The sequence below is a fragment of the Ceraceosorus guamensis genome, assembly GCF_003144195.1.
Source record: "Ceraceosorus guamensis strain MCA 4658 unplaced genomic scaffold IE81scaffold_105, whole genome shotgun sequence".
Classification (NCBI taxonomy): domain Eukaryota; kingdom Fungi; phylum Basidiomycota; class Exobasidiomycetes; order Ceraceosorales; family Ceraceosoraceae; genus Ceraceosorus; species Ceraceosorus guamensis.
In genome coordinates this window covers 24,445-50,262 of record NW_020290100.1, presented here as the reverse complement: position 1 = coordinate 50,262, position 25,818 = coordinate 24,445, and the positions used below count along the sequence as shown (strand labels likewise).

At 56.4% G+C, this 25,818-nt stretch overlaps 7 protein-coding genes across 7 annotated transcripts; 5 read left to right on the top strand and 2 right to left on the bottom strand.

Moving 5' to 3' along the window:
- Positions 1–250: 250 nt before the first annotated feature.
- On the top strand, positions 251–3,505 carry IE81DRAFT_338393 (Six-hairpin glycosidase; the record flags this gene model as incomplete). Its single annotated transcript, XM_025515540.1, has 4 exons — positions 251–265; positions 1,252–1,359; positions 1,486–1,960; positions 2,052–3,505. 4 exons carry the CDS (start codon positions 251–253, stop codon positions 3,503–3,505), a joined length of 2,052 nt encoding a protein of 683 aa, XP_025366778.1.
- An 857-nt stretch (positions 3,506–4,362) lies between these two features.
- IE81DRAFT_326360 (hypothetical protein) lies at positions 4,363–7,817 on the top strand. Its single transcript, XM_025514796.1, has 2 exons — positions 4,363–5,805; positions 5,876–7,817. The coding sequence occupies exons 1-2, from the start codon at positions 4,690–4,692 to the stop codon at positions 7,472–7,474; spliced, it is 2,715 nt and encodes a 904-aa protein (XP_025366777.1). The 5' UTR covers positions 4,363–4,689; the 3' UTR covers positions 7,475–7,817.
- Positions 7,818–8,255: 438 nt separating this feature from the next.
- Positions 8,256–11,690, bottom strand: IE81DRAFT_15642 (kinase-like protein). Its single transcript, XM_025510492.1, has 3 exons — positions 11,193–11,690; positions 9,853–11,119; positions 8,256–9,770 (listed from the first exon to the last, which is right to left on the bottom strand). The coding sequence occupies exons 1-3, from the start codon at positions 11,599–11,601 to the stop codon at positions 8,405–8,407; spliced, it is 3,042 nt and encodes a 1,013-aa protein (XP_025366776.1). The 5' UTR covers positions 11,602–11,690; the 3' UTR covers positions 8,256–8,404.
- Positions 11,691–12,779, bottom strand: IE81DRAFT_15641 (hypothetical protein). The gene is made up of 2 exons (XM_025510491.1): positions 12,641–12,779; positions 11,691–12,530 (listed from the first exon to the last, which is right to left on the bottom strand). Exon 2 carries the CDS (start codon positions 12,420–12,422, stop codon positions 11,781–11,783), a length of 642 nt encoding a protein of 213 aa, XP_025366775.1. The 5' UTR covers positions 12,423–12,530; positions 12,641–12,779; the 3' UTR covers positions 11,691–11,780.
- A 2,842-nt stretch (positions 12,780–15,621) lies between these two features.
- Positions 15,622–17,905, top strand: IE81DRAFT_294582 (hypothetical protein; the record flags this gene model as incomplete). The annotated part of the gene is made up of 4 exons (XM_025512060.1): positions 15,622–16,218; positions 16,444–16,679; positions 16,801–17,527; positions 17,636–17,905. The coding sequence occupies 4 exons, from the start codon at positions 15,622–15,624 to the stop codon at positions 17,903–17,905; spliced, it is 1,830 nt and encodes a 609-aa protein (XP_025366774.1).
- Positions 17,906–18,797: 892 nt separating this feature from the next.
- On the top strand, positions 18,798–22,922 carry IE81DRAFT_15556 (putative OPT1-high-affinity glutathione transporter). Its single transcript, XM_025510486.1, has 13 exons — positions 18,798–19,556; positions 19,822–20,290; positions 20,366–20,793; positions 20,889–20,896; positions 20,963–21,112; positions 21,184–21,259; positions 21,333–21,551; positions 21,625–21,637; positions 21,710–21,777; positions 21,852–22,169; positions 22,285–22,399; positions 22,503–22,572; positions 22,730–22,922. The coding sequence occupies exons 1-13, from the start codon at positions 19,026–19,028 to the stop codon at positions 22,797–22,799; spliced, it is 2,535 nt and encodes an 844-aa protein (XP_025366773.1). The 5' UTR covers positions 18,798–19,025; the 3' UTR covers positions 22,800–22,922.
- Positions 22,923–24,230: 1,308 nt separating this feature from the next.
- IE81DRAFT_15506 (DUF1242-domain-containing protein) lies at positions 24,231–25,706 on the top strand. Its single transcript, XM_025510479.1, has 3 exons — positions 24,231–24,623; positions 25,041–25,075; positions 25,203–25,706. The coding sequence occupies exons 1-3, from the start codon at positions 24,511–24,513 to the stop codon at positions 25,265–25,267; spliced, it is 213 nt and encodes a 70-aa protein (XP_025366772.1). The 5' UTR covers positions 24,231–24,510; the 3' UTR covers positions 25,268–25,706.
- The last annotated feature ends 112 nt before the right edge of the window (positions 25,707–25,818 follow it).

Genomic DNA, 25,818 nt, shown 5'->3' with positions numbered 1-25,818 from the left:
GGGGGGGGGGGGGGGGGGGGGGGGGGGGGGGGGCGTGGCTAGCGCGAATGACAGCCCGGATGCCGGCTTGGAGGTGAAGACGAAGGCAAAGGCAGGGAGGGGGGCTAGGGCTATGTGTTGTAAGAGCCAAGTCTGAAGAGTGCACGTTTCGCAGATCTCTGAACCCTCGAAGCATATGAAGCTGCGCGTACCTACTTCGGCAATCTGGTGAACTTTCCCCCCCCGTAGCGCATCGTCGAGCGCAGAATATATGCATCACGTACGCGTCGATCACGAGCTTGTTGTGGGTGTGCGGTTAGGAGATTGCCGAACGCGCAAGATCGGCTTCCCCACGATGCAAGGCGGGCGCAACAGGTCGTCGCACTTGCGGCCATACACGGCATACCATACAGCACCCCACACTCGAAGAAGTCAAGCAAGCGCCTTGCCCCGCCCACAATTCTTCGATGGCAGCGCTCTGATGATGAGATGGATGCATGGTCGGTCAGTGCATACATGCGCAGCTGAGCATGTGTCCAGCAAGCTTCGACTTCACTTCAGCACACCGCATCTGCTCACGAGATGGGAGACTCGAGGGTCAGGAGGCGGAGTCAGGAGTCATCGTGCAGTGTGAAAATGAATGAATGCGTTTACCCCACAATCTGGATGGATGAGCAGGCTTGACGGACTGGCTGGCTGTGCTGCAATGACGAGTGTGTGCTCGCTGCTCGCCACCCTTTCCCTTCCTTTCCATACCATCACAAATCGCGGAATCATCAAATTCGGACATCTCTCTTTTCTCTTTCTCTCTTCGGGCATCCGATCTCAAGCGCCAAGCCAGAGCTCTCCTGCATCGCATCAGGGCAGCTAGCTAGGATCGAGAAGGTCGATCGGAGCATTGCTCTTTCGGAGGGGTTTTCCACAAATCGATCCATTTCGCCTTGCGGTCCGGTGCTCCATGTCTACACAAGCGCGAGGAGTCTGTCCGTCTACGCAAAGGGTCATCGCTCCCGATCACTCATTCGCTGCGAGTGCCGTGCTTATAAGAGGAGCGAGGATCGTGATATTGTGTCGGCACATCCTCCCCTCTCGTATGCATGGGCCCAAACCCTCTTCACACGACCTCTTCCCATTCCTCTCTGCTCTCACACAACCATGTTATCCTTCCGTCAAGCAAAAACGACGACGCTCTTTGCGACGCTCCTCTCCACCCTCCTCTTGGCATTGACCCTTCACAATGCTCACGCTTCGCCCACCGCTCATCTCAACAAGAGAGCCATCGACACCAACGCGGTAGTCGCCCGTCGTTTCGGCAACGATTCGGCATGGTACAAGGAGCGCATCCCCTTTTTCGAGAGCAGCGATGCCAAGCTGGACGAGGTGAGTCGAGAGCGAGGGAGCGATCGATCGATCGAGGCGTGGTTCTTGATGAAGTGCAAGAAAAACGCATCTGATTGCCGATTCCAACCCCGTCTCGTGTCGATTTGAATGCCCGCCTCGCGCAAGATCTTCTACTACCGACTCTCCCTCCTTCGTAGTCATCAACGCAATCTAGGCTCTCAACATGGCTACGTCACTACCGAATTCCTAAACGACGTTTCTTGGGCCTTGGCACCATGGGGCACCCTCAACGACGCCACGGGCCATCACATCAACGAAGCTCGATGGTTGTGGGACAAGACGTACGCCAAGGACTACATCAACTTCATGCTCACCACCGGTGGAGATCGGCACTTTTCCGATCACATTTCCGACTCGGCTTGGGCCATCGGTCTGGTCACTGGCGATTTCAACGCTCAGTTGCCCAGATTGGACGATATGATCAGACTGTACAATGCTTGGAACGATCATTACGATACGAGCAAGGGATTGTACTACATTGAACCGCTGTACGATGCTACAGAGTACACCATCGCAAGCATCGACGCTAGCGGCGGCAAGGACGGCTTCGGCGGCGGCACATCCTTTAGACCTAGCATTAGTGAGTAGTCTGCTTCAGTATCGCGCAACAATGTGGCGTCTGACCCCCTTCCATCGACCATGATGCTCCCTGTCTCGCGCTCTGCGACCAGACTCTTATATGTACGCATCCGCCCGAGCCATTTCCAACTTTGCCAAGCTTGCAGGTCGGAATGATGTGGTAGCTGATTTCGACAAGCGAGCTTCGGATCTCAAGACCCGAATTCAAGCTGATCTCTGGGACGACAAGATGGTAGCTTTCCGTGATCGTTTCCAAGTGACGAATCAGTACGTCAAGTATTGGGATCCCATTCGAGGACCAGGAGAGCTGGTGGGTTTCCTACCTTGGACCTTTGACGTGGCGGATGATGATGCCAAGTACGCCGCCAGTTGGAAGGCTATCCTCGATCCCAATAGGCTGGGCGGCAAGTACGGAATCCGAACGGTGGAGCCGGCTTACCAGTACTACATGAAGCAGTACAGGTACGACCAGCCTACGGGTAAACGCGAATGTCAATGGAACGGTCCTTCATGGCCTTATCAGACTACGCAGGCGTTGAAGGGTATGGCCAATCTGCTGGACCACTACAAGAACAAGGACGCGGTCACGAATGCCGATTACAAGCGTCTCTTGTCACAGTACGTCGACCAGCACTACAATCCCGACACTGCGCGACCGGACATCCAAGAGGATTACGACCCAGACACGGGCAAGTACATTGTCGGCCTGGACAGATCTCACGATTACTTTCATTCTGGATTTGTAGACTTGGTGCTTAGCGGTCTGGTGGGCGTCAAGCCTCGACAGGATGCGACGTTGGAAGTGAACCCTCTGAATCCAGCATCGAGTCAAGGAGGACTAAAGTATTTCCGAGCAGAGAGGATCCCTTACCACGGACACAGCTTGACGGTGCAATGGGACGAGGATGGCGCTCATTACGGTAACAAGGGATTGCTTGTGGAGGTCGATGGAAAGAGTGTAGGATCTAGAGCAGATGCGGGTCGATTGACCGTCCCGCTGCCATCCAGCAAGACCAGCTCTGCCACCTTCGACTCTTCTCGATCCCCATTGTCTCTGCGTCTAGCTACCAACAGCGCTTGGCCCAAAGTCAGCACCAGCTCCAATGGCGTCGCCGGACCGGGCTTTGTAGGCGATGCGGCTTACAACCAGTACCAAGCAGTGGGCGGACGGGAAATCGCCTTCTTTGGAGCTTCGGACAATGCGTGGACGAGCACATCCAGCGCCTCCTCGACGCAAGAATTCTTCTCCATCGAATTCGAAAACGCTTCCACATCCATCCGATCTGCTCAGCTCTTTTTCCAAGCTGGAAAAGGCGTCAATGGGGACAAGATCGCGTACGCTTTGCCAATTAGCGGTAGCGCCAAATTGCAAAGCTCGACGGATGGAAAGAGTTGGACGGATATTCGAAGCAATGCCTTTACGCTCGTCGCCAACGGACCGACCGATATCCAATTCAACGCTCCCCTCACTACCAAATTTGTCAGGCTTGTCGCGCAAAGGCCTGCGAATGCTGCGCTGGCTCTTGCCCGCTTCAACGTGTACTGATCTTTCCCTCGCCCAGTTGGTTCAATCAATGGCGTGCTTCTTCTCCTCCACTGCTCCACTGGCGCTACCGAGCGCATTGTTTTGGTAATGCAAAAGGATTGATATTGTGATTTTCACCACACATGAATGACCTGAATGATGTCAAAAGACACAGAGTCAACTTTCACGTGACTCGACTGAGATTCAAATTCTCATTCAAATCAACAATTCGATTCACGATTTTTGATTGTTTATGGAGTTTCCCGCGTCGTGCGTCCATATTATACAATAGACGGTACCATGCAGTGCCGCCTCTCTCTCGCATGCTCGGAAAGCTTTGCAGTCATGAGTCGTGAGTCTGGGTCACACAAATTGTGTGCGCGCCAAAAGTCGCTCGGATGATTTGTGCATGCTGCTGCTGCATGAATTCAGGCTCTGCTCGCATGCAGGACCCGTCTTCCGATCTGCTGCATGGTTAAGGCTTCAATTTGTATTCACATCGTCGCGCACATCTGCCCCTCCGGTATGGTTGCATATTTGGTGCGATGATCTTGAATACGCGCGCGCGGTTGATGGGCTTCTTAATTTCGCGCGATGCCCATGCATACCGCGGTATAGGTACACACGCGGCGCGGTGCATGTCTCTTCGCTCCATCATCTGCGTGAAACTGCATGCTGCTGCTGCCGATCCACCCGCCGCGCCCGCGCACGCGCGTGACGAGACTGCTGATGAGACTCGGGGCAAAATTTGATCGCTCAACGCTGACTGGTGGCCTGGCCTAGCCTGGCCGCGCGAGCTTTCTCACATGCAGCTGCTGCTGCTGCACTGGTGACTCTCGTTTCGTCTGAGACTCGTGATTGTCTATCATCGCGCCATGCTTCTGACCATCGCAGATCGCGAATTCTGCCTGACCCGCTCGTCGCAGCTGCTCCTAGACTCCTCTCGCCCTCACAGTCGGCGGCAGCTCGATCAGAATCGCCTCTTCTGCTCTCCGCGCTTCGTGCCGCGCCTCAACCAGCCCTTCGACCAACAAAGCCGATGAGACTTTGAACCACGCTCAGCTGCTTCTTCCCAGCCGACCATCGACAGTCCGAAGGGCTTCTTTGCTTTCGCCCCACTCGATATTTTTTCCACTTCCTCGACTGAAACATACCCGACCTCCTGCGCAACACAGTCTCGTCGCTCACGCACCGCGATCGCAGCCATGCTAGAGACATCGCGCAGCTCCACTCCGGCTCAAGGCGGTCGCTCCGCCTCTGCACGAGGCACGCCAGAAGCGAGTGGCCGCAGCTCCAGCGGCCTTCACACCAGAGAGTCTTCGGGCAGAGATAGAAGTGCGAGCAGGAGCAGGGACAGCAGCGCGAACAACGCTGCTGCTGCGCATACACCCGGTTCCAACATGGCAAACTTCAACATTGACTCGTTCGACTTTGGCGCAGACTTTTCCCTTCCATCGGGACTGGATGATCTCAACATCTATCATCATGGTGCGGCTGCTGGCAGCGTCACCCACTCTGCGCCCGGAAGTATCACTGGCGCGCCCAGTCCAGCAGCTGGCAGCAGCAGTGGTAAAGGAGGTGCAGCCGGCGGTGGTGGTGGAAGCGGCAGCAGGCATGGAAGTCCGAGATCAGCTCACGTCAGTGCGGCCAACTTGGCTGGAGGTACGGCCAGCAGTTCTACCGCAGCTGGTTCGCCCCTAGCCAATCTCCTTCTCAGCATGAACGGGACGGAGGGCAACAGTGCTGCGCAGTTGCTCGGCTTGAATTCCAACCACCTCTCGCACCTCGATGCCCGCTCTCAAAGCCAACCGCAGGATCGCCAACTAAGCATAAGCGATCTTCAGCGCATACTGGCCGAGAAGGAGCACGCTGAGCGGCTTCAGAATCTGCAGACCGCCGTGCTGAGACAGCATTTGGAGGCTTTGCAACGTCAGACTGAGGGTCGTGGTGGAGACAACCAGCAGCAGAGGGGCAACCAGCCGCAGCAGCAAAATGGTGGACTTTCGGTCAATACAAATGCATTCGCCTTGCAGCAGCTGCAGCAACAGCAACAGCAGCACCTGCTGGCCATGGCAGCTCAAGCTTCGCAAGGTATCACGCCCACACAGTCGAATGCTCAGAGCCCCTTCGTCTCGCCCTTTAGCTCGACTTCGCCTCACTCGCAGATCGGCAATCCTTTCATGACAGGACAGCCACTGGCTCAAAATGGTGGCATGAGCTCGTCTGGTGCAGCTACGAGCTCGGCGATGGCGCAGTATGGCCTGCTGACGCCCATGAATTCGGGTGCTTTCAATTCGTCGTCGCAAGCACACATGCCCTTTGTGAGTAGAGGCCGAGTGGATTTGTTCCCATCGCTTCTCCGCTGATGCAAGCCTTGCGCGTGACTCGCAGACCAATGGAAGCTTCACACCTCTGGAATCGCCAGCAATCACCCCAGCGAGCGTCTTCTCCAACGCTTCTACGGCTACCACGACTGCAGACTTTTTCTCTCCCCTCACATCACCTGCGCTGAGGCCACAAATCCCCACGAGTGATTTGATGCTTCCACCCTCGGCATCGAGTGCAGCAGCGAGGCTACATGCAGCTAGCACTTCGCCCGCATTTGGGCCTCAGCGAACAGGTGCACCTCCTAGTGCGAGCCCATTGGCGCTCATGGGCCACTCCAAGCCGCTGCCCAGAAAGAACAGGAGCACAACGGCTGAAGCCCGCGCGAACAAGATGCGTCCCAGTCCGCTCGTCAAGCCCACTGCACCCGCGCGGAGCGGTCGATCGAGGGGCGATTCTGCTGCATCCTCGGGACTCACTAGTCCTGCGACTGCTACTCCTGGCGAAGGTCATTCCCGATCTCGCTCGGGCAGTCAGAACCGTTCGACGATCAGCAGCAGTGCAGCTTCGAGCAATAGCGCTCCTGCCCCTTCCTCCACCAACACGTCCGCTTTGCCCTCTTTCACTCCCGTCATGGCCGGATCTGGCAAGTCGCTGGATGCCAGCCCGAGCGAAGGCGCTGCTAGCACGCCAAGTCCGATCGATCTGAGTGCGAGCAGCATGCCGCCCCCTCCTGCGCCTTCCAGCAGCAAGCCCTTGACGCCAGGCAGCATCATGGGCATCGCTCCGAAGAGCGGCACCGGAAATGGCAATGGCCTCGGCGGTGCGAGCTCGAGCTCCAGTTCAAAGGCAAAGCAGAAGGTTGCAGTGTCAGACGCCAAAGCGGTCACTTTTGCGGAGGGAGCAGATTCCAACGATGGTAGTCCCGTGACGGGCAGCAACGGCAATGCTGCCCAGCCCAACAATGGCGGTGTTGGTGGCGCTTTGAGCGCGCTGAGAAACATTGCGCCAGGGCATTTGTCTGCTGCTGAAAAGGAGGAATGGATGGTGCACAAGGCCGCGGGTGGAGGAGCGCTGGATTCTCGAAGGACATCTCACAAGGCAGCCGAGCAGAAGAGGAGAGACTCGTTGAAGTACTGCTTTGATGAGCTCAGAGGAATGTTGCCCGCCATTACGCTGGACGATGATGCGCCTGGCGGATCCTACCTGGGCTCGGATGGTAGGGCGGAGGACATTGAGATTGAAAGGTTCGATCCTGCGGAATTGTGCGATGGAGAGGCGTCCAGACTGGCCAATCGAGCCATTAGCAAGGTGGCTCTGCTGCGCCACTCGAACGAGTATCTGGTCCGCATCGCTTCCAGATTGGTGCGAAGGGACAAGGCGCTATTGGACGCTCGTGCAGAGATAGTTCAGCTCAGATCCGCACTGGGTCTGCCTCCCAGTCCCTCTTGCCAATTCATCTCCCCTCCACCGATAGGTTATTTGGGAGGCATGGGCCATCAACTTCATGCGCAGTACGGATTGGAAATGGTGCCCGGTGCGCATCAGCTTCACTTGCATCAACATCCACATCAGCACCCATCGCAGCAGCAGTCGACTGCTGCACAGCAGGATGGTCAACAGTCGCACGCAATGGACCTGGACATGGACATTTCCGCCGCTTGAAACTTTTCCCTCACTTGACTTGCCCCCACTCGGGGTAGAAGCGTCGGACGTGACGTCCCCCGAACACCTTTTTTCGGGAAACAGCGAGCTAGCTAGCGAAGCTCAAGTTTCGGGGATGCGACCGCGTCAGCCAGCCCCCCTTTTGCGAACCCCAATTCGACTGCTCCCCCCCCGTTTTCCCGGGTTTCCCTCGCCGAGATTCACGTTACCGCGCGTCCGCCCGCCCGCCCGCACCTTTCCACCTCTTTTTCTTATGCTGGACCTCCCACAATTGTACGACTTTAAAGGGTTTCCCACCACCTCCGCTGAGGAACATGACGCTATACTATAATTTGCAGAAGAGAGAAAAAAAAAAAACGGGGCGACGGTGAATGAGAAACACGTCACAGGTGGATGACTCGCGCGTTTTCCGAACTCGTGACTTGACTGTTTCTCTTTGTGGTTTCGCAAGCAAGGCAAGAAGCGTAAAGGGGCTGGCTGGGCTCCAGACAGACGTGTTTGCATTTCGCATACGCACAATGTGGCCCGCGCTCTCTCTCTCTCTCTTTCAGAGGGCGTGGACTGCAATAAATGTATGATGGGGAGAGCGAAGAAGCAAGCATGGGGAAAGTGACTTTGGAGGCTGGGGGTCATCCTAAGGGGAGGAGACGAGCGGCATGATTGGAAAAGGAGGCGCGTCGCGTGAGAAGATGGAGCAGCAGTGATGCGCAGAGCAAACGTAAAGACCGGGGCGGGGTGCGAGGGTTTCCATTTGCGTTGCGTTGGCTTGAAATATGCGCAGAGTGGGCAACGAGAGAAGAAGGGGGGGTGTACGCGGGTGCAGGTCCGAGTCCGGATCGGAATTGTGCGGGGGGAGGGGGCGGGTAAGCGCTTCCGCAAGGTTCGATCAAAGGGTTCGTCTGGGCTCCCCAGTGATCTGCACTCGAAGGGCTACATGGACATGCTTCGAAGTCTGCTGCCGCCCAACGTAGGCTCCGCATGCTCATACGCGAGTGGTAGACCAGGCGCCGCACCAGTGTGTCCAGCAGCAGCAGCAGCAGCAGAAGCTCTTTCCGCAGCGATCACTTTGCTCTCCGTGATTTGAGTCTTGGCGTCAAAGGGTTTGGGACTCTTGAACGTGTAGCCAACAAAAGCCAACTGCTTTCTCATTTCCAAAAGTCGATCTCCCTCTGCCTTGTCTCTCAGCATCGGATCTCGCGGCTGTTCGAGCGGCACGGGTTGACCATTCTTGGCAGCTTCGGCAGCGCCGGGCGCAGCCAGCGGTTCGTCCTCTATGCCCTCTTCAAAGTTGCGCGTGTCTGCAGGATGGGCCAGCTTGGGGTCAAAGGGCGTCCGCTGCGAATGGATGGAGGAGAAATCGACGTTTCTGAACCACGGGTGGGACATGAGATCCTCCACGCCATCCGCAAGTCCAGGCACACTGCTCGCTCCACCATGGTTCGTCGCCGCAAACCCGCTTCGCTGCTGTCGAGAGCCTTGCAGCAACGAATTGGGTCGACTGACAGATGCGGTGGACTGCGAACCTAGCCTATCGTCCTTTTCGCAGATTAATCTCATGATAAAGTCTTGAGCATCCTTCGACACCCTGGGCTTCGGTGGAAATTTGAGCGTTTGTCGCCAATTCAAAATCTTTTGCCTCGTCAGGTGACGCGACTTGGACACGAAAGGCGGGTAGCCGTACAGCATCTCGAACACAATGACTCCTAGCGACCACCAGTCGCACGACTGATCATAGCCCAGACCCCGCAGCACCTCGGGCGCCATGTAGTTGTTGGTGCCGACGACAGAGTAAGCAATCTTTTTCTTCTGCTTGTCTCTCCACGTGAGCACGTGGGTCAATGGCGTACCGTCATTATTGCGATCGCTCATGACCTCGTTGAGCTCCTTGTCATCGAGCCCAGCTCCAGCCTGTCCGCGCTTGCCTGCGCCGGTGTTGCCGCCTCCATTCGCAGCTGCAACCTCGCGTGCGCGAGCCCGCGTCGCCGCACCAGCGCCGTTCTTGGTGTCGTCCAGGTCGATGCCGTGCTTGCGCAGCAAGTTCTTCCGCTGTTGGTCGTAGTACGCGCCATCGTGCGCCCAGTGAAAGCTTTGACAGAGGCCAAAGTCGGCGAGCTTGATGTGACCCCTCGAGGTGAAGAGGAAATTGTCGGGCTTGATGTCACGGTGTATGTAACCCAGCTTGTGCGCCTCGTGTATAGCAAGGATCATTTCGGCCACGTAGAATCGAGCAAAGTCTTCTTGGAAGATGTCCTTTTCGATGAGCAAGTTCAACAAGTCGCCTCCGCCCATGAACTCCCTGCGCGTCCGTTATTCGTCCCATCGTAAGCACAAAATGCTGAGAGACATGAATACAAAAAGGACGCCTACACCTTACTCACATGATCAAGTACAGATGATCAACGTCTTGAAAGCTGTACACCAGCTTGACGATCCACTTGGCGTTCGCGCCGCCACTGGCACTCGTCATGAGGTCGCGTTCAGCCCTCACGTGACCTTCTTGGCCTTTGCGCAGCATATCGGCTTTGCGTAATTGCTTCATCGCAAACAGCTCGCCCGTACCTCTTTCGCGCACCAGCGCGACGACACCAAAAGCTCCGTGACCGATCGTCTTGAGTTTGGCAAAGCTGTTGACATTGACGCGTGCGCGAATATCGCGCAAGTGCTCCGTCTCGTTGGCCAGCCACTTTGCGCGGATCAGGTCCTTGCTGGACTCTGGAATGCGCAGCGATGCCAAATCCGCTTCCAAGCCTGCGCGCCTCGTGTCGCGCGCTCGCGGCGTCTTCAAGATGCCGTAGTACAAATTTTCGAAGAAGATTTTCGCAGCGACGCTCTTTTCGATGGTCGTCAAGCTGGGTCGCAGAGCTGCGCCGGCTCGTAGGGCCATAGCATCCGTGAGCTGCGCATCACCAAGCACCGCCTTGCGCTGCTGGTGTTCGTAGTCCTGCTCGTTCTTAGCGGGACTGTTAGCGGCCGGAATGCCGTCGATCTCTCGCACAACCATAGACGTGGGGCGCGTCTCGAACAGAGCGCCAATAGCGCCCCGACCTCCAGATCCTGGCAGTCCATCGATGGCCTTGGGAGGCTGTAGACCCGCTGGAGCTTGCGCAGGTCGGAATTGAAGATAGTCCGGCGCATCTTGATCGACACTCGTCACGGGCGAAGCTACGAACATGGTTCCTCCCGTATTGGTTCTTGGCAGAGGCGGGGGAGTGGGGCGCACGGTTGGAGAAGGAGATGCGGGCGTGGTTGCTCGGCGTGCTTGAGGTGAAGGTGGAGCAGACGACCTGGGCTGCGCGATGACTTGATCCGGATAGGGCGCCGGTCTAGCCTCGCCGTCCGAGCCTCGAAGCTCCTCGGCGATGCCAGCAAATGGTCCGCGCGCTGTGCCCGTCACCCCGGATGTCGGCTGATCCGCAAGACCGGGGCTAGTCGCGCTGCCATAGCTGTGACCAGCTGTGGCCGTGGTGGTAGTGAGGGCGGAGGAAGCGTTGCTGGCTGTGCCATTGACGATGTGCAACTGCCTTGGTTGATCTCGAATGACCGACTCTTGGTGCAACGCGGCCTGGACTTGCGCGATCGCTTCAGCTTGGTTTCGGATCGCTTGTTGGCGCATGGCATTTTTGATGGGCTCGAACCAAGCTGGGTCTGAGGGTGCAGAGCGCAACGCGTCAGAGGGTCAATGTGCGACCTGCTTCGCCCAAGCTTTCTCCCAACTCACCCGCAATCTTGCCCATCCCATCCCGACCCCATCTGCGCAAGATTTCCTCTGCTTGCTCCGCATCGCTCGCGTGGGCCGCATGCACAAAGGTGCCAGCTTTTGGCGCTCCAATCATGTCCACGCTGATGCGCTTCTTCTGCGCTCTTGCAGCTGGTGTGCCTGGAGCGTCGTACGCGCCCGGTGAGAGAGCAGCACTCGTAGTGGATGGAAAGGCAGAGAGCGGAGATGCTCCGCGCATGAATACATCGGGAGATGCGCTTCGAGCTGCTCCCGAGCTTGGAGCTGGAGGCGGGCGCAGTCCTGCTCCTCCACCGCCGAGAAAAGGATCGTCGGACGATGAGTAGGGGCCAGAATTTTGCGCAGCCGAGGCTGCCGCAGCCGCGCCCCCATCGCCAGCTTTACCAGACATCTTGCGCAGTCCACCGGTTGCGCGCGACAGGGTTGCCTTGATGCGCGACGGGCTTCCAGGCGCTCCTGGTCCACTACCCAATCGTGAGGGCGCACCTCCAGGCGCGGGGGAATTGTTGACCAAAGAGAGAATGTCAAAGAAGCCCTTGTGCTGTCAAGTCACGCGTCCATCACGTAGGGTTAGCAAGCAAAATTACTCGCGTGCCGAGCAGTGCTGTGGATGCCGACGACGGTACTGGCCCACGTCCTGCTCACCATGAATGCACTGCCCCCTCTATTTGAGTTCTCAAAGGCGTCTGCTTGTCCAAATCCAGCATCATAGGGATTTGGGAGCCTGTTCGTCGGGAATGGCTGCATGCTGCTGTGCTTGTTCTTGCTCGCGGTGCCAAACCTCTTCTCTGGGGCGTACTGCTGATGTACCTGCTGCTGATTGAAGGCATACGAGGGTTGCGCGCCAGCTGGAAGGTTGTTCGAGTAGGTCGGCCCAGATGGACGAGATGTGGAAGCAGAGGCGGATGCAGATGGAAAGGGATACGCTTGGCCGCCAGATTGCCCTTGCGCGAATTGGTTTGCCTGCTGCGATCTCATGTAGGGCGATTGTTGATTGTACCAAGCAGATGGGCTCCTTGGTGGTGAGTTGGGAAGTCCAATGCCTCCTCCTCCTCCTCCGTACGCTTGCAGTCCTGGTTGCGGTGAGATGTAGGATGGTCGCATCCTCTCCTCGTGCTCATACCAGACTGCATCGTTGGATGAATGATAGGCGCCCCCGCCTCCCCCTGCGGGAGGGTGAGGCAGCGGTCGTGCTGCTGGACGTGCTGTCATGGCAATCGCGATGAAAGTCGCACTGCGCGTAGATGATCGTCGTCAAGATCGTGTGGTCGTGGTGGTAGTCGTTTGGCTGGGAGAGATCCCGAGAGAGGCAAGTATAAGCTGGAGGTGTCGGATGGATGAAGATCAGCGCTGACGACCTTTATGATCCTTCGACATTGCTGCACAGCCCAGACATGCGCCGGGTGTTGAAAGCACAGCACAGCACTCACCGCTCTTGTTGTTGCGCGCCGGGCCGACACGCCAGAAGGTAGCCCTGTCTCTGTCTCGAATAATGACAATGCGCTGACGTCGATTTGCAGAGGGGCAAGCCTTGCATGAGACAGGAGGGAAGCTTGCACGAGATTCGAGCCGCGAATCGACTCTGAGCAGGTGCTGAAGCCGTATGGACGAAGGTGAGGTCGAGTTGGACAGATGTCGAGGTTGATGCTAGCTGCGATGCGAAGCGAAGCGATATGCGATGCGATGAAAGGTGACCGATGATTGCAGCTATTACATCACGATGGGTGCGCGTGGTGAGTGTGGGTGAGTGAGTCGAAAGGGTGTTTCTCGGAATCAAGAACCACATCCTCGCGACGGCCAAGCGTCACGACGAGTGCTACATCTCATCAGACCTCACACGCACGACTCTCCGCAACGTGTGGCCGCCCACAACACAACGACTTTGACTGCAAAGCACCGACGTGACGCACATCACAGCAGCAGGCAGAGCACACGGGGGCTCAGGAGGTAGTCCATGCGCATGCATGCATGCAGGCCAGGCCAGGCAGGCGAGGGTGGTGCGCATGCATGCACTCTGACTCTGACTCTCAACATCACGCAACACTCGTGACTCGTGACCGAGTGACTGCTGTGACCCTTCGGCGGCATCAGCAGAGAGCAGCATGGCCAGCCGCCTGCTCTACCCAAGGTTGTACGGTGATGGAGCGAGCTCGTGTTTGATGAGTTGGTGCGGGTGAGGGTGCGGGTGCTGGGTGCGGGTGCTGGGTGCGGGTGCGGGTGCGAGCAGCATAAAGCTCATCCGTGCTACACGTACAGCAGGCATATAGCAAGCGCGCACGCACGCACGCAACGCACGCACGGTGGACCCCTGTCTTGCTTAGCTCGAATCTCCGCCGACACATGCTGCTGCTTGAGCTTGATTGCTTCATGAATCCGAATCGTGTCGTGCTGTCGTGCATGCTTTCCGGCTTCTCCACTCACAACTCACGCCGCTGGCATGGTCCAGTAGAGCAAGTAAGCAGAAGCGCGTCTCCTCTCATCAGTAAAATTCAAGACTCTTCTGACTGTCCTCCACGCACAGCACATCACCACACTCCGTGACTCCACGTGACTCGTGCGGTCATGGCACGGCGTGCTTCATCTGTCTTGCTTGCTTGCTTGCTTGCTTGCTTGCTTGCTTGCTTGCTTGCTTGCTTGCTTGCTTGCTTGCTTGCTTGCCTGCTGGCTGGCTGGCTTGCTCACGGCCTGATTTGCCCGATCACGGGTAAAGTGGCCCAAGCTCTCTCTCTCCCTCTTCTAATCAACAAGCAAGATCACGAATTGCGCATGCAGATTAGAAGCACACGTCGAAGTGGATTGAAAGCTGAAGGACCTTCATCTTCGAATATCAATCGAAGGTTTTGAAGTCCTGTGCAGAAAAGCAAAAACAACATCTCTTCTCGCGACCATTCAAGATTCTTGATTTGCTCAACTCACCTGTGCGATGACATGACCCATCGCGCCACTCCTTGGAATTATCAAGCCCTGTATAGTGACAAGGTGACCATCAGCGCTCCGTCCACGTGCAAGACTTGAGGTGGGCATAGCGAGATGACCCCTCACCGCCAACTTGGACCGAGATGAGATGATGTTCGCCCATTCGTGATTTACATTTGGTCATTATTTATTGTGATTATATATCAGCATTCGTGGAAGATTTTGATTCCCTCTCAGACAAATCCACGACTCACTCATGACTGCTGTCCAGGAATTGGCTTGCGTGTGATGTCCTCAGATCTCAGCTACAGTCGAGAGCATTCTACGCGTCTACATCTGACTCCGGACACTTAGCCGCGGCCTCCTGTCCCATCGCCCGCCGCGTTTTGCAGCTTAATTGAAAGCGCCTATATGTATAGATTCAATCTCGACGCGCCGCGCGCGAATCAGCGATGTGCCGAGGACTCAAACTCAAGACGCGCGTGGAAATGTCAGCCAATCACGATCGAGGTGGCAGCTGCCTGCCCAGGAGAACGCCATGCATCAGCAGCAAGGCACGCGCGAGGACGCAGCGAAGGGGGGGCGGGCGCATCAAGTCACGATTCACGATTATAGTGAGTGATATTCACGATTGTTGTGGGTGCGGCCTGATATGCCTGACCTTATCAGCAGACTCATGCTCACGACTAGGTGATGTCGGTGGGGGCGGCGGCTGCCTGCGCTCCTATAGAGATACCTTACATTTGAGGGGATCTTGAGACTGCGGCGATGGGCGCATTGTGTGTAGAACTTGCAAGGCTGAGTATAGTCGCGCCCGCGTTCGTCACAAAGACCCGAGGGGTGGGCATGATAAGGGGGTTGCAGAGTGGACGGGTCTACACGCCATTCATCAGACTTACATCCGCCATCATGATTTGGAAGAAGCAGAAGCCTTGTTGAAGGACAGTCAGTCACAGTCACAGAGTGTCAGCATTTGATTTGGAGGTCCATTTGCGTTGTCGGGCCAAGTCAAAGGTTGACATCAACATTCAAGATCAACATCCACACTCTGGACTCCTGCTCAACATTTGATCACACTCACACGATGAGACCTGCGCTCACACTGGGCGGCATCAACGTCAGCATGCCGCGTGATCTAAGGAGAAGGCTCTTCGTCTTTGCGCAACCGTCACCCAGACCATCGCAGCAACTTCACATCTCGACACGCTTCGCACCAAAGCCGCGCATTCGCGCGAACGACCATGAGGAGCACGGTCGTCGACGTCGAGAGTTGCACACGAGCAGCAGCGTCTCGCTCGATGCTAAAGACACGCATTCATACTCCGACGCTCATTTTCGGCAAGATAGAGAGCGCGCAGAACGGCTGAAAAAGGAGCGAGGGGTTGGGATGGATGGGCAAGGCGAAAGCGCCATAGCTGCGGAGGTAGGCAGCGATACGAGTGCCGCATCCGCATCCGCATCCTCAAGTTCGGTACCGGGTGCTAGTCAGTTCAAAATGACGGCAGGCACGCCGACGGAGCATGCAGTCATTTCCGTCTTTGATCTATTTTCCATCGGTATCGGGCCATCCTCCTCCCACACGCTAGGACCTATGCGAGCAGGAGCCATCTTTGCCACCGAGCTGCAAAGTGCCGGGCTGCTCGAGCGCGTTCACAGGCTTCAAATACACCTGTATGGAAGTTTGGCAGCGACTGGCGAAGGGCATTATACGCCCAGAGCTTTGCTGCTCGGCATCGAAGGTGTCGACGCAGAGACTGTGGACACTGCCTGGGCACCCAAAAGGTATCAAGAGATTCTGGATCACAAGCAATTGTGCATCGGACAGCATCTGGCCAGCTCAAAGCAGCGAGCAGCAGCGAAGATGACGGATGAAGCGCGCTCTGATGCTGCTGGTCAGACCATCGCTTTCGACTACAAGACCGATCTCAAGTGGATGTGGGGCGAAGTTTTGCCCATGCATTCCAATGGACTCAGATTGACAGTGTTTGATGAAGCTGGAGATATGCTCGCCACGAATGATTTCGCTTCTGTAGGAGGGGGCTTCGTCATCAATGGAGCGATGAGCGTCGCTCCTTCTTCCAAGAGCGCAAATGTGACAACATCCCACGAAGCATCATCGGGGAATGCTGCTCTGCAAAGTGCAGATCAGCAAACTCTCTCGCCTGTCCCGTCAGCTGCGCCCGCATCGCACCCTGTCGATCTTGCAGAAAATCTGTTCTACAAGGGCATCGACAGACGAAAAGCAGAAGCGGCACGAAGGCTCGGCGCAGAAGCTCATCGCGAGGGGTCCTCAGACTCGGAAGAATCGTCGCTGAAGCTACCGACTTCGTCCCAGTCCGTAGCTCGAGTGAAAGAGGAGGATTGCAGCGTCAGCGAACCTCCAAAAGATGCTGTGGGCGAGGCGAATGGCACGCCGACGGTGCCCTACGTATTCTGGGACGCTGCTAGCCTGCTCGCCCTGACACGAAAACACAACATGACGATTGCGCAGATCGTATGGGAGAATGAAGTGTCTCTTGGATACTCACCGGATCAGCTCCGAGAGAAGCTCTTGTGAGTCTCTTTCGCTCAATCGGAATGCGGCCAGGCTGCGGGTGTTGAAATGAGCGCTTTGATAGACTGACTAGATCGATACCGACCCAATCGACAACCCCGCACTCTCCTGCACCTCTAGGCACATTTGGGACACGATGGACACTTGCATCTACGAAGGCGTGCATTCCAGCGAAGAGACTCTTCCCGGAGCCTTAAGGCTGCGCAGGCGAGCGCCCGCATTGTACGCTCGATTGACGCGGGGCTTTTTTGCGGGGTCGAACGGTGCTGTGGGGGCGTCGAAGCTAAAAGGTGTGTCCCCTTCGGACGAGAGAGCATCAGTCGAAGGCGGAGGAGAATCAGACGCTGCTCGGCCAAGCAATCTTCCAGCTCTCTCAGAACGCTCCGTCGTAGGCAGCGGCAGCGGCAATCTGCGGCGCCGCGCACGCTCTTCCGGTCCACCTCGTGTGGTCGGTAGGATGGATCATCCTCTCTTGCCAACACCGCCTCGACGTCTCTCGCTGCCGGGAACGGATTTCCTGAGCTGTTATGCGATTGCAGTCAACGAGGTCAACGCATCTGGCGGTCGGGTGGTTGTGGCGCCCACCATGGGAGCAGCAGGCGTCATACCCGCCGTGCTCAAGTATACGCTGGAATTCTACTCTGAAGATGAGGAGAGGGACGTGCTCACCTTTCTGCTCACTGCAGGAGCTATCGGAATGTTGTTCAAACGTGGCGCTACCATAAGCGCTGCGGAGGGTGGATGCATGGCAGAGGTGGGATCTAGCACCGCTATGGCTGCTGCTGCTTTTGCTGCTTGTATGGGTGGCAGTCCAGCGACCATCGAGCAAGCGGCAGAGATTGGTATTGTGAGTGATGGTCGAGGGAGCAGCAGCTACAAGCCCCAACTCCCCAGCACAACCTGGGCTCGCGAAGCGTAATAGATGGGCTGATCGTCATGAATCCTTTGTCGACAGGAACATTCTATCGGCTTGTCGTGTGATCCGCCGCTAGGTCTGGTTCAAGTACCGTGCATCGAGCGCAACGCTTTGGGCGCTGCCAAGGCAGTGGTGAGCGCTCAGCTGGCGTTATCAGAGACTAGCGAGAGTGGACATGCGGTCAGCTTGGACGAAGCTTTGGCTGCTATGAGATCCACGGCGCAGGGGATGAGGAGCGAATTCAAGGAAACTTCTTTGGGCGGATTGGCCACTGCTGTTCGTATACCCGTATCTGTACCTGCTTGTTGATGAGCATTGAACGAGCTTGCTATGAATGTAGAGGGTAAAATCAGCATGCGAGTGAGAAGCATGCATATGCTTGCGAGTTGCGTATACGCGGAGCAAGATGACGACTCACGATTGCACATGGGTTGCTGTAGGGAAAAAAAGAAAAGGGCACAATCCTACATTCCACGTGACGGCGTAGAATGGGTCTGCTGATCGCGAAGAGTCACGAGTCTCGTCCGAGATTGATCATGCGTTGCAGCATGGCTGAATTGTGTCAAAGATGCGCTTACATACGCCCACGCGCATTTCGCGCATGCTGGCGTAGCTATACGCTGCTGCGCCGCCGCCCACCGCTGCATGACCGCGATTGCAGGAATTGTGATTAGCGCACCTTCTGAATTCACGAGATTGGCGGCAGCAGCAGCTGCATGGCCCATGCACAGCACCTCGTCGGTCCTTAGTCGTGCCTATCTGCCTGCCTGCCTCACCACCTCGACTCGCTGAGCGACAGCTTCCCAGGGGTGTCCTCACGGTCATCACGCACGCTCTCGCTTTGTTCGAGGTGCGACGGACGACCATCAAACACCACATCCCCCCTTCGCTGCGTGCCATTTTGCTCCAATCACGATTGGCAACAACACCTCCACGGTTGTCACGGCGCATATACCTTGCTCTCCCTCTTTAGCGCCTCAAAGAAAAAAGCCTCTCGTAGCGCCAGCACACGCTGCCACCGCTACTGCCTGACGACTTCATCAGACTGCTGTGCTGTGTCTTGTCTGCTCCATATTGCAATCACGAGTCCCAACGACGGTACCGCGACCTGCTTGAGCAAGCCAGCCAATTCGAGCTAAGCAGGTGTTGTTGGGGACCCACATGAAAGCAAGTCGGTCAGACAATAATCAGAATCAGCTTCAACCCTCCGCACCGAAATTCAACCCACGATTTTCGATTTGGATTGTAACCACGCGTCACAAGCGCCCTTGTGTTGCTGCTGGCATCGCTGATTGGCAAGGCTTTAGCGGCCCTCGCTTCTGACCATCGGTCATCTGCCCGCCGGGGGGACGAGGAAGGAGCAGCTACTCTCAGCTACATCTCCCATCAAGCACATCTCGCCATAACCCGCCACACCACACCAAACCACATGCCTCCATCCAGCGCGGTGCCGTACTCTCCCTTGCGTAGGCGAGACCCTTCCATGGAAACCATGTCCCGCAGCAGCAGCAGCGGCGTTGGCGCGCAGAGGAGCGGAGGAGGAGGAGGAGGAGGTCGACAAGGTGGGAGCGCATCGTACTCGGACGTAGAGCTGACGCCGATGCGAAGCGCGAGGGACAAGGCGTTTGAAGATGGGACACTAGGCGGCAGTGATTTGGACAAGGAGGCATACCAAAAGGAGTCCGAGTCGGAGGATGATGATGATCTGGATTCGGATGCGGATGCGGGCGATGAGGAAGCCCTATTGAGGGATCCGCAAACGCGAGCTGCTAGGCAGAGAGCTAGAGCGAGGGGAAGGGAGAGGGAGAGGGAGAGTATGGCGTCGCGAGATTCGGACGATCCTATCAGTCTGGTCAGGAGGGCCGTACCCGAAACAGACGACCCCACCATGACCGCGCTCACGCTGCGAGGTGTGATCATGGGCAGCATCTTTGCGACTGCTGGAGCTGCAGTGGCTCAGGTGAGTCGGTGTGGCTTGGATATGTTTTGACATGCAGAGACTCGAGGGCATCCATGGCGCTGTGCAGGTAGCACACTGCCTCGCCAATCGCGCATTGCCTGGCTTTTCAGCGTTCCTTGCCCTCTCGTAGCGCAAGCGTGTAGACTGGCGCGCTGCACACAGAGTGGGAGGCCCGTAGCGAAGGGGCTTGTATACAGTGGCCATCGGCTTTGGAGCTGCCCAAGTCGCTTGAACAATCACTCACTCGCCCCTTATACCACCACAGACATTTTTCTACAAGTCCAATTCGCCCAGCTTCAGCTCCTACATGGTCATCTTGGTGTCCTTGCCCCTAGGACGCTGGCTCGCACGAGTGACGCCAAAAAGGGACATTTGGATCCCGCTCATAGGCTACGTCGCTCTCAATCCTGGTGACTTTTCCATCAAGGAGCATCTGCTGGTCACTGTGGTGTCGAGTTCAGGTGCCTCGTCGGCCTACGCAGCAGATATTCTCAACATTCAGGATCTATTCTATCACACCGAGATGAGCATCCCGGCCAGTCTGGCTCTGCTGTTGACGACCCAAACCTTAGGCTTTGGCTTTGCCGGTCTGGTGCATTCCATCCTGGTCAAGCCCGTCGCTATGGTGTTTCCAGGGACTCTGGTGACCACAACGATGTTCAACACGCTACATGGCGCGCACAGTGCGGACACCAAGCCCCGTCTTCGGTTCTTTGCCTTTGCATTCGTTGCTAGTGAGTTCAGCATGGCTTGCTGACTCCAACGAACTTTAGCTGACACTCGAAAGGCCTTTCACGTGCACCTTCTAGTCTTTATCTATCAATTTATTCCAGCCCTCATCATGCCTACCCTCACTTCGGTGTCGCTGCTCTGTCTGTTCAACAACGAGTCGCGCTCGATGCGTATCCTGGGCTCTGGCATGAAAGGGTTCGGACTGCTCAACTTCTCCCTCGATTGGACCGCCATTGGTGCTGCCGGACCTCTCTACACGCCGCTCTGGGCTGCGCTCAATTACTATGCCGGCATCATGGGAGCCATGTTCGTAGTCATGCCATGCTTGTACTTTTTCGTCGGCGAACATGGCTTTTGGGACGCGCAAAAATTCGACGCGCCGCTCGGGGCGGGATTGTATGGAGGGGACTACAAAAAGTTCAACGTGTCGAGCGTGCTGGATAGCAAGAATATGCTCGACCCTACAAAGTGGAAACAAAACTCGCCTTTGCTGCTCACGCCATGGGTGAGTTTGGGGGGTGCGAGAGAGAGAGAGAGAGAGTCGTGCAGGTGATGATCACTGGCTAAGGCTTCGTTGTCCATCTTGCCCTGTCTGATCAGTTTGCCCTGTGAGTGCACGCTTCTCAGGGCTAGACAGTGGGCCGTCTGCTCACCTGCTACTTCGCGTGCAACAGCTCGTACGGTATCTCCTTTGCGACGCTCACCTCCATGATCACGCATGTGGTGCTCTGGCATCGAAAGGACATTATGAAAGCCATCTTTGCTCCGCCGGGGGAAGATATCCACAATCGCCTGATGAAGGCGTACCAACCAGTCCCCAAGAGGTGCGGAAGGAGCATCGTCGCGGCGGACCATGGTCAAGTTACTGATCACCTCGAGTGCTTCTTCGCCCTAGCTGGTACGTTGCTACCTTGGCAATCAGTTTGTCGACTGCCATTCTGCTCGTAGCGACCTCGCCCCTTCAGATCACTGTCAGTCGGTTCCCAGGCAGATATGCCCGCGCGCGCTGACATAGGCCATGCTGACGAGAACCCACGTCGGCAGGTCACGGGTCTGCTATTAGCCGTCTCTATCGCGCTGATCTTTTTGGTGCCTGTGGGTCTGATCAAAGCAGTGTCGGACACCGTCATTGGTCTCAACGTCGTCACCGAATTCGTCGCTGGATTGCTTTGGCCCGGAAGACCAGTGGGAAATGTCGCTTTCAAATGCTATGGATACATGGCCATGTCGCAGGCTCTGGACTTGACAACGGACCTCAAGCTTGTGAGTGGTCGTGTCTCACGTTTGACTCGCGGAAGCCAACTTAGCTGACAAGGTTCATCGGCGCTCGCGGCAGGCGCATTACATGAGTGAGTACGAGCGGCCGCTCTAGAAAGGGTGCACAGCATCAAGCTCATCCCCGCTCGTCGTGTGAATGGCAGAGATTCCCCCTAGACACATGTTTGTCGCGCAGACGATTGGAACTGTCATTGGTTGCTGCGTCAATCTAGTGAGTACGTTTCCAAACAGCGACGCATCTCACAAGTGTTGAGATGTACCCCCATACTATTGCCCTTGATTCAGGCCGTCGTGCGCTTGATCCTCAGTCCAGATGCAGGCTATCGGGTCTTTCTCACTGGAGAAAAAGTGGATCCGACAGGTCAATGGGATGGTAGAAAAGTGCACATCTTCTACAGCGCATCCATCATCTGGGGCGCCATTGCACCAGCTCGCTTCTTCGTGGGCAACTACATCAAGCTCTACTTTGGCTTTCTCATAGGTTTCCTCTTGCCCGTCCTTCCTTGGCTGCTCAACAAGCGCTTCCCAAGGAAATGGTGGCAGCAGATCAACTTTCCCGTGCTGCTTCATGGCGCGGGTCTGCCGCCTCAGGTGCCCACCAATGTGAGCGAGCCGAAATCACGCCTGGATGAAGCAGAAAAGAAACAAAGAAAAAAGTCTCTTTCAATAAAAGTTTACGCCCTTTTCTTCTTTTTCCCCCCCCACCCCTTCTGCACAGATCATTTCGAGCGGCTTTATAGCGGCCATCTTTTCGCAGTATTGGATGCGCAAACATCATCCTAAATTCTTTGCGAAGCGCAATTACGTCCTTAGCGCTGCTCTGGATGCTGGCAGTGAGCGTCGTGTTCATCGAGCCGAATTTCGATCTTGCATGATGAAAGTGACTTGCACAGTGCGCGCGCCTGACCTTTTTCGCACCCCTCATTCCACTTGCAGCATCCATCAATGCCCTCGTGCTCTTCTTCATGTCCGTCACCATTCTCAAGGTGGTGCCGATGCCTAGGTGGTGAGTGTTGGGAGGGAAGAATAGCAAGCGCAACAAGAAACCTGCTGATCATCTTGTCGACTTTTTCCCCGCCCCCTCGACGCACTCGCACTGTTTTATTTCCCCCTCCCCCTTTCTTTGCGCCCTTCTCTGACGATGCGTCATCGCACGGTTTTAGGTGGGGCAATCCTGCTGCGGATTCGGAACATTGTCTGCCTGCAGGAGGCACCAATGGTCCAGCTTTCTGAACGACGATGGCGGGCGCGGATGCGGATGCGATGGGGGATGATATGATGCTCTGTCTGAACCGTTGCCGAGCTTGTTTTCCCCCCTTCCGAAACACCTCTCCACCCCCTCCCGCCCCTCCCGTCATTCCAGAAAAAGAAAGTCTGCCTTTTTTTGGGTCTCTTTATTGTTTCCCCTCCGCAGAGTCACCTAACCTACTCGAGACTTGCTCTTCTTATCATACGACGACGCTACACAACAAACTCATCTCAATGCCCCATCTTCCTCGTCACCGCCAATTCCCACATTTTGGACGCTTTCTTGGCGTTGTAAGCTCGACTGCAAAGTCCTTTGATGGCGATGAGCTCCCTGGAGATGGACAGCAGGTCAAAAGATTCTTTGCAACACGTTCTGGCTTCGATAAGGGGGGGAAAGAGGGAGGGGGGATGTGGATGCGGGTGATGTTGGAAAGGGTGTGCGTGGATGAAGGTGGGCGAGTCTCGAGTGCGGGACTGGGAAAAGGAATGTGGGTGCACAGAGAGAGAGAGAGAGACTGGAAGAGAGAGAGGGAGCAACCACTTTGCGCGATTTCCCAATTCCCTCGATCTGAACGAATCTTTTGGGCGAATGCGGAAGTCTGAATCGTCAATCAAGAATCGTCAATCGTCAATTGTGAGTCAATTTTGAAAATGTGAATGTTTGCGCTAGCGCGTTCAACCCGTACGCGCACGCACACCCCCCGCCCGCCGCCGCCAAGTCCGTGCGCGAGCGAGCGAGCGGAGGCAGGCAGTCATGCAGTCAGTCAGTCGACTCGTGACTTGCGCAAGTCTTGACTCGTGACTCGTGATTGTGTGATGAGTGTGCAGCATGGGCGTGTATGCATGCATGGGGTACAATGCGAGTCACAGTGTGAATGTACCAGCCAGCCAGCCAGCGAGCCAAGTCGAGCATTTCGATCGCGCCCGCGCACGTCGCTGATCCACGGTGAAGACGAGTCACGAGTGGGCATGTCAGCGTTCACCTGCCATGACACTCAAATTGGTGACTCCCACACACGAACTGACACGTTGACCCTGCTGCGTTCAACTTTGACGGGCTCGCAACTCTTCCACCTTTTCCGACTTGACAATTTTCTTCAGGAAATTTCCACGTCCGCTGCCCCCTTTTCGAAACCTCAACACTTGCACGTCTTCACACTCATCATACTTGTGGCACCCTTGGCCCCCAACCAGCAGCGCCACAAGCGTAAATATCATTCCCCTGTTTGCGCAAATCTTTTGACATCAGGCCTCTTCCAGACCTGCAATCCATTCTCATCCGCATCGCCCCGCGCGTGCCATCTTTCTTTTTGCCCGCCAAAGGCTAGCTTGGAGGGGTTGGGGAAAACAGCTTTTGGCCGGGCCGGTGGGGAAAAGCGAAGCGAAGATCTTCAAACGACCTGGCTTGCTCCTAGTAGACGCATCATCACGCCTCTCGAACCTCTGAGGGGGCCCAAATCGCCGGCCATCCAGACTTGTAAGACGGAAGGGGGAGAATAGCAGCACAGCACACTCGTCTGTCTGCCTCGAGAGCATATACCCCCTCCTCCGCACACACGCACACGCCATCCATTCCCCCTCCCGTGCTCGTGCTTCAAGACAAAAGGGCGAGGCGACTTCTTCAAAAGGGCGCGCGGGGGCCAAAAACAATCAGGGGCAAGAGAGAAAAGCCGGGCTGGGGCTGGGGGCGGACATCATGTCGGCTCTCTTCAACTTTCAGAGCTTGTTGCTCGTCATCGTGCTCATGATATGCACGTGCACATACGTTCGAGCGACGGCCCCTGGATTGATAGATAGGAACAAGGAAGGGTGAGCGATGAACTTGCCCGATATTCCTCTGTTCTGCTGCGAGGGAGGGGAAGGAGGGGGGGGGGGGGGGGGGGGGGGGGGGGGGGGGAGGGGGGGGGGGGGGGGGGGGGGGGGGGGGGGGGGGGGGGGGGGGGCAGGGCGGGCGGATATGTCGGGTTGCGAAGCCAATGAGGTGCGCATGGGCCATCAGCTAGCACGAACGCCCAGGTTTGGTGCTCATGCCACATCGGTTCGTCATGAAGCCTGGGGCCTCTGCAAGGCTCACAGTTTCGCCCGAATTGGCTCAAGCGGCAGAGTGTTTCGAGCATCGCGCAAAGAAGTTGCCCGTTTCGAAAGCAAATCTCCCATTGGAGGTGTTTGCACTTCTGTCCCATGATGGATTTTGCTAATATCCTTTCCCGCTTCCCTCCGATGCAGCTTTTTCGGCTTGTTCTTCAAAGCAGCCAGGATAGGTGCGTACCAACACCACCCCCACGAACCGGGAGAGCGCGCACGCTCTCTCTCTCTCTCTCTCACTTTCGCACTTGGCTCATCCTACACTCTTTCCCTCCACTCGACCCTTGTTCATCGATTCGTTAGGCGAAAGGTTGAGCCCTTATGTATCGTTGGCATGCATCATCATGGCCTTGTACTTGGTCGTCTAGGATTGCTAGGTCTGCATCGGCGCACAGCCGAATGGGGCAAGTGGGGAGCATGATGTAGAAGGGCGCAAAGTACTCGACACTTGCCTCCCGCCAGAGCGTCAGCTCCACCCGCTTACCTGCTCGCGAGCTGCAAGACTGCGCTGAGATGCGCGACTCGGTCATGCAGCAAGTCGAGGTTGGGGCCTAGAATCGGAAAGGGCGGGGAGGAGGTTGTAGAGTACGGGGCTATGGCGCATGTACACCACAGCAGAACCCAGTCGAGAATGGCAGAATGTGAACTTGAGAAGCTCATGCTCCTCGCGTGCTCGGCAGAGCTAAGCCATAGCCTCGACGACTCTCTTCAAGCGATCATCAGACACCGGCAAGGCTCATCTCGATATCAAAGTGCAAGTTCGTGCCAGAACCACGTGAGAGTATGCAATTGCGCGACGAAGGAAAAAATCCCTTTGGCTCCCTGCGATAAATTGCAACTTGCCCGCGGTGACTCGGGCTCGGCCAAATGGCGCTGGAGAGTGAGAAGCGATTTGAAAGTGTTCGCGTCGCGATGAGGA

Excerpts from the sequence above, each read along its gene's own strand:
- IE81DRAFT_15641 (XM_025510491.1), bottom strand. The coding sequence starts at position 12,422 with ATGACAGCACGTCCAGCAGCACGACCGCTGCCTCACCCTCCCGCAGGG.
- IE81DRAFT_15642 (XM_025510492.1), bottom strand. The coding sequence starts at position 11,601 with ATGTCTGGTAAAGCTGGCGATGGGGGCGCGGCTGCGGCAGCCTCGGCT. Across the intron at positions 11,120-11,192 it reads TGGGATGGGCAAGATTGCGG|ACCCAGCTTGGTTCGAGCCC; the intron begins GTGAGTTGGGAG and ends CTGCACCCTCAG. Across the intron at positions 9,771-9,852 it reads GATCATCTGTACTTGATCAT|GGAGTTCATGGGCGGAGGCG; the intron begins GTGAGTAAGGTG and ends ACGGACGCGCAG.
- IE81DRAFT_15556 (XM_025510486.1), top strand. The coding sequence starts at position 19,026 with ATGCCTCCATCCAGCGCGGTGCCGTACTCTCCCTTGCGTAGGCGAGAC. Across the intron at positions 19,557-19,821 it reads CTGGAGCTGCAGTGGCTCAG|ACATTTTTCTACAAGTCCAA; the intron begins GTGAGTCGGTGT and ends ATACCACCACAG. Across the intron at positions 21,113-21,183 it reads TACCAACCAGTCCCCAAGAG|CTGGTACGTTGCTACCTTGG; the intron begins GTGCGGAAGGAG and ends TCTTCGCCCTAG.
- IE81DRAFT_326360 (XM_025514796.1), top strand. The coding sequence starts at position 4,690 with ATGCTAGAGACATCGCGCAGCTCCACTCCGGCTCAAGGCGGTCGCTCC. Across the intron at positions 5,806-5,875 it reads CGCAAGCACACATGCCCTTT|ACCAATGGAAGCTTCACACC; the intron begins GTGAGTAGAGGC and ends CGTGACTCGCAG.
- IE81DRAFT_15506 (XM_025510479.1), top strand. The coding sequence starts at position 24,511 with ATGTCGGCTCTCTTCAACTTTCAGAGCTTGTTGCTCGTCATCGTGCTC. Across the intron at positions 24,624-25,040 it reads ATAGATAGGAACAAGGAAGG|CTTTTTCGGCTTGTTCTTCA; the intron begins GTGAGCGATGAA and ends CCTCCGATGCAG. Across the intron at positions 25,076-25,202 it reads CTTCAAAGCAGCCAGGATAG|GCGAAAGGTTGAGCCCTTAT; the intron begins GTGCGTACCAAC and ends TCGATTCGTTAG.